The sequence below is a fragment of the Cyanistes caeruleus genome, chromosome Z (assembly GCF_971803275.1).
Source record: "Cyanistes caeruleus chromosome Z, bCyaCae1.hap1.1, whole genome shotgun sequence".
In the NCBI taxonomy this organism is placed as follows: domain Eukaryota; kingdom Metazoa; phylum Chordata; class Aves; order Passeriformes; family Paridae; genus Cyanistes; species Cyanistes caeruleus.
This window is the reverse complement of record NC_141732.1, coordinates 13,808,597-13,824,591: the sequence shown is the minus strand read 5'-3', so window position 1 is coordinate 13,824,591 and position 15,995 is coordinate 13,808,597. Positions and strand designations below refer to the sequence as shown.

The 15,995-nt window shown below is 42.3% G+C and overlaps 2 protein-coding genes across 2 annotated transcripts in view; one reads left to right on the top strand and one right to left on the bottom strand.

Annotated features, from left to right (window-relative positions):
- Positions 1–242: 242 nt before the first annotated feature.
- On the bottom strand, positions 243–2,860 carry LOC147648127 (uncharacterized). The gene is made up of 2 exons (XM_086869779.1): positions 2,428–2,860; positions 243–2,387 (listed from the first exon to the last, which is right to left on the bottom strand). The coding sequence occupies exon 2, from the start codon at positions 1,281–1,283 to the stop codon at positions 243–245; it is 1,041 nt and encodes a 346-aa protein (XP_086725905.1). The 5' UTR covers positions 1,284–2,387; positions 2,428–2,860.
- An 8,139-nt stretch (positions 2,861–10,999) lies between these two features.
- The window catches only part of LOC111944026 (uncharacterized), a 58,980-nt gene continuing 53,984 nt past the window's right edge, over positions 11,000–15,995 (top strand). Inside the window, exons 1-3 of the mRNA XM_086868710.1 lie at positions 11,000–11,171; positions 12,494–12,572; positions 15,397–15,535. Of these exons, the coding sequence (XP_086724836.1) occupies positions 12,526–12,572; positions 15,397–15,535 (186 nt within the window). The 5' untranslated portion in view covers positions 11,000–11,171; positions 12,494–12,525. The remainder of the gene's footprint in view (positions 11,172–12,493; positions 12,573–15,396; positions 15,536–15,995) is intronic.

The window sequence follows — 15,995 nt, the reverse complement described above, 5'->3', positions numbered from 1 at the left end:
AGTTAGAAGTATATATATATATATATATATATATATATATATATATAGTTATGGATGTGATATAGTTATATATATGTAGTTACATTTATAGATGTGCATAGCTACATATATATGTGTGGAGTTACATTTATATATATAGATAAATATAGACAGTTTTATTTATAATATGCATAGTTATATAGTAAGTGGGATAAAGATATTTAAACTAAAAGATTGATGTTTTTATAGGCCTAGGCTGCATTTTAATCTCTTTCCCCCCGCTGGCTGCCTTTTTCACCTCTTGTTTTTCCCCCTGTGCCCCCTCTGTCCCCTGTTCCTGTGCTGGGTCCGAGCTGGGGCCGGGCCAGGTGGAGCAGCAGTTCCAGCCCCGGCTGTCCCTGGAGCGGTGGGAGCTGCCGGTGGCCCCAGGCACTGTCCCTAGAGGAGCTGCTGAGGGACGGTGAGACTGAGGGGGCCGAGGAGGCGGTGACGCTGAAGGGACGGTGACCTTGAGCTGCTGGGGGCACTGAGGGCTGTGGGGGAGCAGAGGGCGATGGTGGCACTGAGGTGACAGGAAGTGGCACGGGCTGAGGGGGTGCCAGCTCTGAGGGGACAGAGCGGGTCAGAAGGGACTGAGTGGGATGAGAGGCCTGTGAGAGGCCGAAGAAACTGAAGGGGGGGCTGGGAGTTTGCCAAGAGGACGGCGGGGCTGAGGGGATGGAGGGGGCCAGCAGGGAGCAGAGAGGGGTCAGGGAGTGCAGCTCTGCCAGGCCTCGGAACCAATTCCAGAGCCTCTGCTTTTGCCACGGCTGTCCTGAAGACCTTGAGGGCAGCCAGACACTGCCAGGAGCCAGCAGGGAGAAGCTGAAGGCCAGGAGCAAGAGCAGTGAACAGGGAGTTGCTGCTGCCACCTCGAGAGCCTGGGTGAGGCCACAGGGCCGGTGAGGCCGGGCAGGGCTGAGGGTGGCGTGGGCTTTGGCCGTGGGCGCTGCCCGGCTGGGCAGGAGCGGCCCCTGCCCGTGCTGGGGCTGCTCAGCGCTGCTGCCCCGGCCGGCACAGGGGCTGTCCTTGGGCAAGGCAGCTGTGCCGGCAGGGCCCGGGAGCTGTGCCGGCCTGCCGGGGGATGCAGGACAGTCCCGCTGCGACTGCGCTCGCCACACGCTGGCCTGCTTGGCCTGCTTGTTCTTCCCAACCCTCCTGGGGAGGCTCTGAGATTTTTGCTTCCCTGCTGGAAGTGCAGGTGCTGCCAAGGGAAAGGTCCCAATACTGACCCTGTGTTCCCTTTGCCTCTCTAATAGAGACATACTGATATTTTTGTATTTATATATAGGCTGTATGGTTGTCAGAATACGCAATAATTTAAGTTGTTAATCTTCAGTGTTATTGAGTGTAGTGAGTGGTTGTAGAGGTTTGCATTAAACTAGTTTCTGTTAACAGAAGTTGATATTTGTATGTCTTTTAATAGTGTGGTGTAACAATCAAATTAGCTACTTTTTTAAACTATAACTGAGACCTGTGTAGTTTTATGTTGTCAGCACGGTGTCATGGAGTTACTTTACCTTTAAGGAAGTTGAAGTTCCTGGGAACTGCCTGGAGTCTTTTCTCCTGACCAATTATCGGTCATTGCTGAGAATTGACAGCAGTTTAGGCCATTGAAAAGTGGGATCAACTTGTGAACCCTACCTAAAAGTGTAAAACCAGAGCTCTTGTGGGCTCTTTGTTTCCTGGCTGTGAAGGGTGGCAGAGCTCCCGGCCTCCCATTCCCTGCCGGGCAGGGACTGGGCTGGGCCCAGCGGCTCCCGGCCGGCAGATGGGGCCTGCGGAAGGCTTTCCCCGGGCTCTGGCTGGGCCAGGCCAATTTATGGCTCGGCTGCAGGTTTTGCTGTAGCTAAATTCACTAGAAACTGCTGAGTGAAGAAGGAAAGAGGCTCTGGACCTCCAGCGGGCTGGGGCAGCGACTACACTCTCCAGAGCAGCCATGAAGAACTTTCCATCGCAGACGGCTCCAGTTCCTGCACCAGCCGAGGCCAGAATACTACCTACAAAAGCTTGGGCAAGATGTTAACTCTTTCATTACCCAGATGAGACTTGCGGATTAATCTTTTTATCCAGAGAGAGAAAAAGAGAGTGATCAACATGAAAAGAGACTTTATAAACTACCAGTGACAGGAAAGAAAAGAAGCTTCAGGAAAGGTAGAGAATTAAGAAGATGCTTTAATTAAACTGAAATATATTTATGTTAAAACTATGGAGATGGACAATGAAGTTCTGAAAAGAACTCCTTTAATTCATGATACAGTATGTAGGGAGGAATAAAGTGTTCAAAGTGTAAATTTGAGTAAAAAGTAGAATAATTATGGTATAGTGAAGTGTTGGGAGATTTGAAGCCTTGAGAGGCAATGAGAAAACTGTTGGGAGATTTGAAGCCTTGAGAGGCAATGAGAAAACTGTTTTCTGGTGAAGCTCACAAAAACAGATGAAGAAGACTTTTTTGCCTTTGAATAACTTATCCTTAAAATGCCATCCCTAGACTCATCACACCTCAGAGTGATGTGAAAATGGGAGGAGTGGGCTCTGATAACAGCAGCTCTGGGCAGCTAACATTAGGACAATGGAAAACTATAACAAAAATAGTTTTTTTGTGAGAAACTCCATAAATTAACAGGAAGAAACTTCTATTTCTCTACAAAGACTGGTGAAAAGACTGTAGCAAGAACTGGGACTGTTTTAACCACCAAAGTTCCAAAGTTTTTGTCTCTGTTGTCATGTGAACAAGGGAATAGTGGGTAGATAGGGGATGAAAAGGGTTTTTTCTGTAAGTTTATTCTGGTGTTCTTATTATTGTAGTTTGTCAATAAACTTTCTTTTTTTTTCCTTTTAAGTTTTATGCCTGTTTTGCTCTTGTTCTAATCCATATCTCACAGCAAGAAATAAGTAATTTTCTTAGTTATTAGTTTAAAACTATGACACACGGGTATAGCAATCTGCAAGAAATGACATTTATCAGCTGAGATGGGTGGTTTGTGATTTGTGCTATCCAAAGCAATGGGCAGATGTAAATGCTGGAGGATTTTGGCCATGAAAATCTCCAGCCATGCCCAGCACATGCCCCACTTGCACTCAGGCTGGGCAAGGAAAGCGCAGATTTGGGATGGCAGCAGAGCCACATGTTGGCTAAGAACTCGCTGCACAGACCTGCTGAGAAAACTCTGGGATTCTGATGGGTGTAGAACTCCAAGCAGGAGCCATGCAGGGAGGACAAATCCACCCCCATCTCACAGACAGCTCTTTAGGAAGCTCTTCAAGTGTCCCTCTGAATGTCATCCTGGAGACCAGAAGCCAACAGGAATCCTGAGCCAACTCTGCTGCCTTTGGCAGCACTTCGTCAAATGAGCTGGAGCAAGGGGTAGGCAACAGTGACTGTAACTGCTGCAGGCAGTTTAGCTAAGGTTTTTTTTAACTGCTGCAGGCAGTTAAGCAGCAGGTGAAGGAAGGGCCATGGACACAAGTGCTGAAATGGTCCAAAATCCAGGATGCTGGAGAACTGTCAATCAACAAGTTCTCACAAGCACTGAAATGATGGAACCCTTTTTTGTGAAGGAACTCCCATGGGAGCTGGTGCTGTGGTCAACAGTATCAGAAAGCAGAAATATACAAACAGTAGGGGATGATTTATATGCTCAACAAGCAATGGCTTCAAAAATGGTCACATATATCTCTTATATCTTTTTTGTATTATATGATTTTAATTATATTAATTATGTTATATTAATATACAGGATATATAATAATTACGTTATATTAATATACAGGATATATAATACACATTAAATTTAATACATATGTATTAATAGACAGATTTTAATTTTTATATCTATTTTAACTTAATATATATTTGAAATATTATTCCAACTTGGGAGAGTGAAAATGTACCACTGTCCAAAACTTTCTGTCTACACAGCAGTAAGCACACGGGTGTGTACATGCACACCCACCCACTGTCCTTGCTCTTCTCACCATCTCAGGGCTGCTGTTTGCACAGAATTGGGATGAATTTAACTCAACAGACCCACAGGTGGGGTGTCCAGCTTGTCATGAACACTGATGTGGCAAGGCATAGCACAGCTCTCAAATCACTTACATTTATCTCATGTAGTTTCATTCCTGCTGGGCACTGAGGAACTCTTAAAAGCACCAAAGATACAGAAAGAGGTGCAGAAAATTGGCATCATGCTGCTGCTGGTATCCTCATGGAGGAAAATGTGTTGGGTTTTTTAAGGTCATAACTTTCCAAAAACTAGGAAAGCTGCTCAGCATCAGTAGCCCAATTCTGAATGGTTTTCTTGACTTGGCAAAATGGGGGTGTCAGTTGTGGACTCCATCCTTGGTTCAACTCACCTGCCCTTACTTTGCAGACAAAGGCATCACCACCAGTAGGAGCTACATCAGTAACTTTTCTCAAAAAGCTGCCTTAAATTTGCGAGAGTAAAGGAAAACATGTCAGATGCTGTGGATTAATGGCAAGACTCTGAGAAACATTTACAAAGCAAAGGGCGGCAGCTTCTCTGGGACACTCCTTGTGCTCCAAGGCAGCTGGGCTGCCCTGGCTGCCCAGGACCCCAAGCTCCATGGGCTCTGCAGAGCTGCAAGCGGGGAGGCAGCTTTGGGCACTTCAGCACCTGGGCAGGAGTGGCCTTCTTGGTCTGGACAGCTTCCTGTGGGCAAATGCAGGGTGATGGACTTGTGCTCTTAGTCCTAGCCTGGCCTTTCAGTGCTAATCCTGTTCCCTGTCTGAAATGTGCTAAAGAGGGACTTGCTTGTTTCCAGCTCCACACAGCATTGATTTGCACCACAAAATACTGAAGGACTAAAGCCTGAATACTGAAGAACAACAGGTTCTGACTGAGACCTGAGTAACAGGCCCTGAGCCACAGCTGCTCTCTAGATGACTCTTCCAACCAAATGTTCTATGTATCTGTTCCTTAACCAAGTAGTACTATCAACAGGATATATACATCCATTCATTGGTGAAACACATCTTTACATTTTGGCATGAGGAAACCAGACAAGGCCACACCTAGCCTTGGTTCTTCCTTGAGTGAAACTGAAGGCCATCAGCAAGTGCCCCTTGGTCAGTGGCCACTGTGGGTGGGTAGCACCCACAAGATGGAGGTCTGAGCCTTATGATGAGCTGGGTGAGAACAACCCCTCTTGCTCTTGGCACTCATGTTTTCCTTTCTTCCCTCCTGCAGAAATTTGAAGCTGTGGGTGTGTAATCCATTTTGTTATTGCATGAGTGCTTATTTCAAATGTCACTTTTAGCTTTTTTCTTTCTCATCTGTATCTCTGACTTTTCTGGTTTGCTCTCTTGTCCAGCCACAGGCCCTGCTGGGTGAGAAATATCAGCCCACAAGTCTAACCAGAGTGTGTGGCCCAATTGTGAACAAAGAATATCAGGTCAGCTTCACTCTTCTGTCCTGCTGAAAACTGTGGAAGGCAGGGGTTATTGGTGGACTCAGATGGTCGGTAATGACAATGAATGGGGATTGACCCAGGCAGAACCACAGTCAAGAATTTTGATGCGTTTGCTGAAGCTGTTGCAGTTTTTGTAATTGTGGCAGGAAGTTCAATGTCCATCCTCCAGCCCTGGCACAGACAGCTCCCAGTACATATAGAGGCCTGGAGACCAAATGAGTCATCAGAATGCTCTTGCCTGCCTTTGCAAGGGATCGTTTGTTCAGGGAAGGTTTTCATTATTTTTCTGCTCAGCAGAGGGCAGCAGTGCTGATGTCACGCCGATGGCAGCTGAGGAGAGGCAGAAGTCGTCCTTACTGCAGAGGAGGATTACAGTTGCAGTGCTTCCCTGGGCTCTATTCCAGGTGCTCTCAGTCCCTGTGTCACCTGCAAGGCTCAGTCCTGGCAGCTCCAGGCAGATTTGCTCTGAAGGATTCTCCAGTGGCCCCAGACCTTGTGGGTGGCCTTTGAGCCCCTTATCCCAGCTCTTTGGAATCAGGAGAGCTGGTCCTCAGGAACCTGATTCAGGCACTGCTGGAGGCTGGCTTTTGGTGCAGCAAGCTCCTGATGGACCTGGATGGTCATGGTGGGAGGAGTTCAGGCATCACCCCAAAGCAGGCTCACCTGTAGTTGTGCAGGACCAGGTGGAACATTTTGGGGAACAAAGTGGAGTATCTTATTCCCCTGAGACGCTCAGAGCAAAACTACAAGACTAAGAAAAGGGATGAAAAAGCATCTGGTTATACCCAAAATAAAATCAGCTGCACGGGACTCTGGACAAGGAAGGCAAGAAAGCAGAGGGTCATGTATTAGAAACACTCATGTTTCTTAGAGATATACTTGTATCCTTCAGGAGATACATATCTCAAGTCAGAGAGAGATTAATTCTTTTCTAACAAAAAACTTACACCATTTGCTTATGCCTTAAAAAAATGGCTTCTTGAATTTCAGCAGTGGACAGTGATGTTTAAGCTGCCTGTAGTAGTTTGGCATTTAGGAAAAATGTGAGAAATATCCATGGAAGTGATTTCTCTGAGAGTGGCTGCTGGGAGTTTCTTCTGTGCTTGAGATCAGGCCAATAGCTGGCCATTTTTGAGAACTGAGAGCATTTTGGACCACTGAAAAGTAAGATCAACTTGGTGAATACCACCTTTTAAACCCAAGCCCAGGAATTTCTTGTCTCTTTGTTTCTGGTCTTGAAAGGTATCAGAGCTCTGGTGTGGCTGGCCTGCTCCCCTGTACCCTGTGCAGCCTGGCAGAGGATGGACAGCAGTTCCCAGGTGGGAGATAGAGATTATGGGGTTTCCCCAGGCCAGTCCAGGCTCTGCTGCAGCCCCTCCTGAGAAGCCTTCTGAGTCCCATTCCAGCAGGGTGGCTGAAGGCCTTCCCAGGGGGGCCCCCAGCCCTAGGCTGGTCTGGGCCACAGCTGCTGACATCTCGCAAATACCCTCTCGCCCCACCATGGCCTGCACAAATGGCTCCAAGCCAAAAACCATCTGCTCCCCTGCTGTGGCTGCTGGGCTGAGAGAGACACCTGAAATCCAACACCATGAAAGCCTGTGCAGCTTGCACCAGATTTAACCCTTTCACTACACAGATGAGACCTGCAGACTTAATCCACTCTCCAGAGAGAGGGAAGTGGGAGCTTGACACATAAAAGATAACATGAAACATCAAGGTCAGTAAAAGAAAGAGTCAAGTCTCAGATGGAAAGAGAATGAGGAGATTTTAATAAGCTGAAATATTCTTTTGGTAGGGCTGTGGAGATGAACAATAATGTTCTGAAAAATAACTCCTTTCATGCATGAAAGGGTATTGGGGGGAATGAAGTATTCAAACTGTAGATCTGAGCAAAGGTATCCATTGATAAAGCTAAGCATGTGGTGGAGTAACTGTGATCCCATGAGATGCTTGAACAGAGAGAGAGAGAGAGAAGTGAGAGTTGATGAAGACCCTTTTCCCCAAGGGAGAGAAGAAAACCTCTGTTCCCAGAGATGATCACAAAGACAAATGAAGAGAACCTTTGCCTTTGAATAACTCATCATTAAAATAATTCCCCTTGAATTCATGGCCCATGAACACATCTCTGAGTGGCGTGAAAATGGGAAGAAGGCATGATGGCAGTTTTTGCCCAGGTGGATGGCAGTCATGGAAATGAAAAGCCACAAGGAAACTGTTTCTTTTAGAGAGCTCTCCATAGAATGGCAAGAAAAAATTCCTCTCCCTACAAAAACTGATGGAAAGACTATTGTATAGTTGGTACTGCTTTAACATCCCAGGTTTTGTCTCTACAGTGTCAGTTGAGAAAAAAAAAAAGGTTAAGTAGGGGGGAGAAAAGGTCTCTGGAAGTTTTATTCTGATTTTTTATCTTATTAATAAAGTTTCTTTATTTCTTTTAAGTTTTAAGCCTGTTTTGCACTTCTCCTAATCTATATGTCAAAAATAGCAAATAAAAAATTTTTTCTATATAGCAAAAAATTAGTAAGTACTCTGGTGATTTTTAGCTAGTGCTAAAAACCACCACACTGCCTTTTTGCAGCTGAAAATCTGGCTGATGAGATCAAACCTAAAGGCATCTATTCCCATACCAGCACCTGTGACAGTGACGACATCAGGCTAGCAGGCAGGGCATGTTCTTTAGATAGGAAAACAACTCCTTTCTGTACATGCACCAGAGAGATTGAATTCAGGGTTAAATGTCTCTAAAATCCTTGACTGAAACATAGGTTTAATCCCTAAAAGCAATGGAGAATAACAGTTAAGTAAGAGGTTTTGCTCTCAGCAGCAGGATTTAAGGCTAAAGCCTCTCCAGCATTTTCTGCTTGGTGTAACAACCCCAAAATCTCCAATCTCTCTGTCCTAATTTGCCTCCTGTCTTTAATTTTGCACTATCCATGCCTCAGGAGATAATGGAAGGAGAGTAAACTGCTGAATGCTTCAAAACCCAGCTTCCTAGGATCAGTCCAAATTTGTCCAATTTATTACTACCATGCATTCATGAGGATTTTTCTTCCAGAACAAAACAAATCTTCAGAACAAAACAAATTATTATTATTCCTGCAGAATTCAGAGTGGCTTCTGGAAGAAGGTGGGGGTTTTTTTGCACGATTTCTTTCTGAAGGATATATTCAGTGTGATAGTCAGGGCATGTGATTGCTGGACTCCAGAGTAATGGTGAGCTACCACAAACAGGTCTGCTGACTTCCAAATCCCCAGTAGCAGGGTCTTGTTGTAGAAACAAAATCTCACATATTTTGTATGTAACAGTGGCTGTGCAGTTCTCTTTATTTTACTCTTCCTTATTTGCACCTGTGCTTAACAGCAACATTTTTTACTTCATGTACAGAAAACTTCCATAAGCTTCTAATTCTTACTTACGAACCTGGGGTGATCTCCAGGACATTAGCAGACAATTAGAAAAGGACTTAGAAAATGCAATGAATAGGAGTGGGCAAAAAGGAATGTGGTATGGCTGTGTCCTCTCAAGCTGTGTGCTTGTCTTCCCAAAGAGACTCTCCAGGACCAGGTCAACATCCATGAATTAGTGAAACAGAAAATCAAGTGCCTAATTGTTGCTCTCGCTGCTGATGAGGAAAACAATCAAGATGAAGCAAGGCTGAGGAAACGAAGACCCAAAGGGCCGGTTTATGTGTTCCGAGGAGCAGTGATTGCAGTTTTGGCAGCTAAAAGGCTTAATGCTTTAGCCCAGTCTTCTTGTTCCCTTTTCACATGGACAAAGGGCTTAAGAGAAGGCACTGAATGTATGTCGGAAAATCCAAACATAGGCATGATCTGCCGGTTTGTGAAGAGGAAGAAATTGATTGCTTTGAAGCACTCAGCTGGTTTCCTAGTTAATTTCCATGCTGCAATAATCAGTTCCATGACTGAACTGCAGAATGTTGTTAACAAGCCAATGTCTTGGCTTTGTAGACACTTCCAAGTAGGTGCAGACAGAAGCTCCTTTTCAGAAATCATGGACAAGCTGAATGTAATAACGAAGGCAGTTCCACTAGTCCACAGCAAGTGTACCACTGATATGGAGAAAGGCTCCTAATCTGGAGTGTGGATTGTGTGACAGACTGTCCAGTATGAAAAAAAAAGCGTCCTTGCAGAAGCCAATATTTGAATATACAGAAAGGCTTCATGCAGCACAGATGGAACACCACTCACCACACCTACAACTTGCAGAATTCAAATGGAATTTCAGTGAGATGAAAAAAAGAAGCGGACAAAGTCCAGAGTCTGCAAGAACAATTACATATGCCTCAGCAAAAATTCATCACCCATGAGAGGTTTGACAGTGTAGGAGGATTAAGTAATGAGTTATATTGGAAGCATCAGGCACAATCACTTTTGAATGAACAGGAGCAACAGCTACAGGCGTCAAACAGAAAACTAGAATTGCACTCCAGTGAAGAAGCAGATAAAAGCCAAGTCTTACATGAAACTCTAAAAGAAGACACATAGAGAGCATCTGGCCATGGATGGGAGCTGACAACTTCACAAAAGATGAGTCTGCATTTTATAACTCAATCTTTATTTCAGATATCCAGACTTAAACCTCACTTTTCTGTGATTTGTCCATGGAGTTAGTTTGTTATCGTACTCTCTACTTTATTATTTTATTTGTTTTAAAATCACAACTTTGTGCATTAAAATCTCTTGGAAATAATATTGAAAAAACCCAACACCCAACACACCCTCCATCTCCCCTTATTTCATTTGTCACAATATATTTGAAATAACAACATGACACAGGATTAGCAAAACTACAGCTGAAAGCCTTTTACAGAGATCAGGTCACAAATGAGAAATAAAGTTTTGAGACCTATCCCAGAGAGTGTGAAATGTTACGGAGTTTTTATCTCTTGCAATTAAAACCTTCAGTCTTGAAGGATATATCCCAGGTATCCTGATGGATAGACATCCGATGTGCTGTAAGACAAAACCTGAAAGAAGCTCAGGATACCACGGCTTGTGCCAGCAAAGAGTTAAATCATCTGCATGCTAATTGTGCAGAGAGAGAATTTAACAGGAACTTGAAAACTGGAGCTACACAAAGTACAGAAGTGCTTAGAGAAGGAGAAAGTGCTTTTCCAGGATTCTGCAAGGTGGATTTTATTGAGTTGACATACATACTCATACCTGGGGCTCTAAATCTCTTGGCTTGAGAGGTTTCACAAGAACCTTTCCCTAACCCTAGCTCCTTCCTCATTGAGGTAAATATGCTCCTGCGGTCCAGAGAGGCCTCTGCTTGGAATTCTGTCCACAGACATTCAGAACTTTCCAGCTGCTTGTTCCTCTCTATAACCTGGGCAAAGAGTGCACTGCCCTGAGGATACACGCATCCCTAGCTTTTGTGTCAGTCAGTCCTTTTAATTTCCTGCACTTATTTTACTGTCGGGAGACCTTAAGTCTTAAAACGAATCTGGGAGGCCAAAGAGAGTGGTGGGAGCCCTGGCAGAGCTCCGCACTGCGTTTGGGGCATTGTGGCATCACTGTGTGCATCCACAGCAACTGCGGAATTCCTGCACGCCTGCCTTGGGCTCTGCGTTCGTCCCAGGACTCGAATTCCTGCGGTGCCAGGAGCCACTGCCCTCCGACGGTCCATCCCAGCTCGTCATGCTGGAGGAGAAGTTCCGTCGGGACAGCTCCCAGCATCGGCGGCAGACTGTCCGGTGAGTTTCTGTAGTTTCACTGCAAAGTTGTTACTTGCTCCAGGATTTGCCCATTTTAATTTAGTGCACCTTAAGGTCACAGTTAGATTTATTCTTGAGTGGTCTCTATTACCTTCAAATGTCATAGGACCTTCAAATGTCGTCTTGTTGCCCCTTCCACTATCCCAGGTTGCTGCTCCAAGACCTGTCCAGCCTGATCTTGGACACTTCCAGGGATGTAACAGCTACTCTGGGCAACCTGTGCCAGGGCCTCACCACCCTCACTGAGGAGAACTTCTTCCTTGTATCTATTCTAAATCAATGGCCTATTCTGAAGTATTCAGCATATATTCAGAAGTTTGCAAGAAGAAACTGACACAAATTTTTAATCAAACATGATTCCCCAAGCAAAAACCTCCTCTGCTGTTTTGTTTACTTTTGGGGCTCCCACAAGCTGTTCCATGGCATTGATTTTTTTTTTCCTAAGTGAAATAGTATGTTTTTGAATTTATCCCTTTGTGTGCTAGTAAGCTATTGATATGTATTTTAACAGAGGAGTATTTCATATTCAAAATATTTAGTATTCCCAGATGACACTCTTCAGATCTAGCTTTTTTCTTTTCCTCTATGTGACTTCAGAGTAATTTAAGTAAGTTTTAACGCTTCAGAATGATGTGACAGGAAACATTTTGTGTTATGAAACTACTTTGTTTTGGTTTTTTTCTGTTCATTATGAGATTTTGGTGTAAATTACAATAATAAAAAGAATGGTGTTATGAAAAGTTAATTTATTAGTTCTCAGGGCTACATCCTAATGCAAAAATTCTTTGCAATTTGTGACTTAGAAGCCTTTAACATAGCAAGTGTTCTGTTAGAGAGGTAGCCGTTTATATGTGATTTACTTAAAAAATCATAGTACCTTCATTTATCTCCCTTAGAATTGTTTTGAAGAGAAGCAGACTTTGTAATCTGATTAGGAGAACGTAGCTCGATCTATGCTACGTAACATTTTTTTATTTGTGTTCTGGAAACTCTGACAGTGGACATTCTACTATATATGTATTTGCTTCTCTACAATATTCAGGCTTAGAGGAGTAGCAGTACAATTCTGTTTTCTGAAGCTGGCGTCAAAATGCAGTTGTGGTAATTGCTCACATGACATGGTAGTAACACTGCTGTGTAACTGTTCATGAGTGGTTAACAAATATTTTAGTAGGTTGACAAATAAAGTAAAGCATGTCTCTGCTGGAGGCTTTAATGGTTTTATGATATTGAAGAGACTAATCTTTGAAGCTCGTCAAGTGAAAGTATGTATGATTAACTATGTTCTTAATTCTCCACAGTTTATAGACTTATAAACTGCATTTTGGCCACCATGAGTTCACCCTCTTCAGACAACATCTCTTCCAGGAAAGCTAATAGGTGAGGTGCAGTTCTGGATTTTTAAGTGTAGCAGTTTAATTCCTGCTTTTGTGGCTTATTTATTTTCTAGATGCCTGAAATGATGCATTTCAGGCTGTGGAAGAACCAGATATGGTGTGATATATGCAAGCTGTCATAGAGTCATCAGGAGGTAGTTTCTGCCAGCATGTAGGAACACTACCCAGGAAGCACAAGAGAGTTTTCCACATTTTTTCCACATTAACTGAAGTGGTAGAGGTTGGCTTTAAGACTTACCACGACCCCTGTGTTTTATAACTTGATAAGATTTAGGTTTGATCTTTGGCACTATTTGTCACTCTTTAGTCTGTACAAAACTGCCAGCTATATGGGAACAGCAAATCCACAAATACAGACTTAGGTTAGAAAATCAGACTGCAGTCTGTTCCTTCAACTGCAAAAGTTTAGCAAAATTACACTGCTAGGTAGTAAGTGAAAGAGCATTTCTCTCTATTGCAAAATTACTCTGCATTTTCTGCCAACTGTGGAATTGAAGCTAGTGAAAAGCTGCTTTTCTGCAATGGTCAGTGATGACTGTAACCAGTGCACTTGGGAAGTGAACACTGAGAATTTAGGCTCTGAGCTACAGAATACCTTCTGCGATGTAGAACTCAAGAGCTATTTCAACTACTCATATGCTGTCTTGAAGATTCTTAAAATCCCGCTAAAAATGATGTCATAGGTGAAAGCTGTAGTTGGTAAAAAACATCTTTTTGTTCAAAGTCAAGGGCTGATGAACTAGTAATACATGAAAATGGAAGTAGAAAACATTCTCTGAATTTTTTTAAATTTTGCAATTTGTGCATGCTTTGAAACTTTCCAGGGATTCTGTGTTTTGTCTTTGATTGAGTCTTCTGAGAGGTTTATGGTTGTAGCTCTTCTAGTTGTTACATGAAGATGGAAGGAAACATCTCCTACAAGTGGTAATAGGAAGCTTTCATAAAGTACTGCATTTGCTGGCCATGCTGTGACAATTAAAGAAAGTATCATAGGAAAAAACATTCTTAAGGCTAGTTTCTATTTTATTTGAAATGTTTAAGTAGACTAATGTTTAAGTAGACCCAAAATGAACTGGTTAACATAGTAATAGTTCACAGTTCACTCACTGGCTGACTGGGTGTTTATTTTTCTTTGTTTGTTTTGTTTGTTTTTGTTGGTTTGGATGTTATTGGTTCTATACTAAGAAAAAAAATTGTGGTTTTCTTATATATATATATAAGTTTCCACCAATTGCATTGTGAGTTCAGAAGCTGTGCATAAAATGATATTTCAAAAATGTGTCTCATGCTCTCTTGCTAGTACTTAATGTTCTCTGTTTTAATACTCTGATACACATTTTTCATTTCCATAGGATCCGTGATTTGCTAATGTTTGTGGTGTCATATAATTTGTGCATGGTTTGGTTTTGTGGTTTTCTCTGTTTCCCTCTCTCCCCCAGCCCTGCCCCAGTTCAGTTAAGCAGAATAGGTAATTGCATAGTTAGTTTCTCCTCTGAGTAAGTTTTAATGTGGAGGTGTTTCCATTATGATTTTTTGTTGGTGGATATTTAATAGAAGAGCTGAAAGAAACAGATTTCTTTAACTCTGACTGCTATACAAACTAATGTAATTTAATTAAAGCCTTAAAGGTTTTTACTGAAACTAGTTTTTCTCTTGTTTCCATTCCATGTAGTCTCCATGAAAATAACACTAAATCTCACCAGGTTTAAAGAAGCCAAATGACTCCCCTGCTGCCTGCAGACCAAATAAATGGTTACCCTTTCCATAACCCTTGTTTCTTGGACCAGGTCTTCCCTAGTTTTCAGTTTGGGTTTTGTTTTTCCCCCTTGGTGCTCTCTGGCTTTTTAGCTATCCTGAGTTGAGACAGATACTTCATTCATCATCTCTGAACAAATTTATTTGCATTTATTTCTTCTGTGTTTTCCCCAGACAGAGAGAAAAAATGGTCTCTCAAACTTACATGATGTCCACAAGCAACATTTTATTTAGCTTACAGATGTTCTAGTTATTTCCAAACCTTTTTGTTGCAGGACCTGAGTTGCATTAAATAAAGTGATTTTAATTGTTGCTGGTGTCTTGCTCTTTGAGTCATGCTGGTTGCTCTGGGTATGGCTCTGGTAGTAAGTACTGAAAACAAATAATGGGTTTGTGGTTTTCTTGCAGTGAATGCAGGTTTAATGATTCTTATCTTCTGCATTTATTAAACATATAAAATGTGTTAAGAACACAGTACCTTGTGGAACAATTTCTGATGGACATACATATTTGTGTTGTGCTTCTGATCAGTTGCATGTCTGTAGTTTGAATGTATGTATCTCTGAAGACAAAGTGTGTAAAAGAGAGTTTGTTTAATGACAGGGATGGTTTTGAGATGGTAACTTATGTTAAAAAAGGGGACTCACTGTGGAGACAAAAAGCTTGACAATTGTTTTAACTTAAATGATTGGAATGACATTTTTAAGACTCCCGGAAGTCAATTATCAAAAATTATGGAAGTTCATTATCAAAAATAAAGAGTCTGAAAAATAATAATGAGCTTGTTACTCTTAAATCAACTTTGTTAATCCAAAGTGCATCTATCTTTTAAGTTCCTGTTGTCACATCTCTCAAGTCTTGCACAATAAGCTATTCTATACAATACTTTCTTCAAAGAGCAGTAGTAAGATGAAAACTGCACAAAGTTATTTTACTTATGTGAATATTTAAATCTTTAGGCCCACGACTGGGTAATTGAAGTAAAGAAGCATTTAAACTTCTAAGGAATACTAATTTTTTTTTGTTTGTTTTTTTGAAAACACGTATTTCAGCTCAGGTAATGATATACAAGAGTTCCAGTTACCTCAGGATAGAAAGCCGTCAGAAATGGACACTGTTGAAGATTTGAGAAGGAAACTCCATAACCTTGAGAAAAAAAATTTGGAATTAACCAGTCAACGCAATCAAGAGGTAAGGACTCTTTTTGTTTGTTTGTTTGTTTGCTTTATTTTACCCTAGGAATAAATGGAATTTGTTTTCTCAAATGCAGTTTGTTTCCTTGAAGTAATCATCTTGTCAGGTGAATCAAAATCACAGTTACTAGTTGGAAGATAACAAAGTTGGAAAATAACAAAGAAGTAGCACTACACAGACCTCTCATGCCTGTCCGTAGGAACTGATATCACTTTTAGTGTCATTGGTAATACTTGAAGGTGTGTGTAAGAAACTTGAGCACTACACAAGAGCAAAGTCATGCAGAAGAATATTTTGCACCCCCAGTTTTGGAATTCTCAATGCATGACATGGTTTGTTTGAGTGTTTTAAATGCAGTAATTCCAGGGATCCATTTTACACGATCACCCCACCATTGATGGAGCAATGGAAGCACAACAAGAGCAAGTCACTGTGTAAGAAGTAGGAATCTCTAAAT

Coding starts and splice junctions, on each gene's coding strand:
- LOC147648127 (XM_086869779.1), bottom strand. CDS start 1,283: ATGTCTCTATTAGAGAGGCAAAGGGAACACAGGGTCAGTATTGGGACC.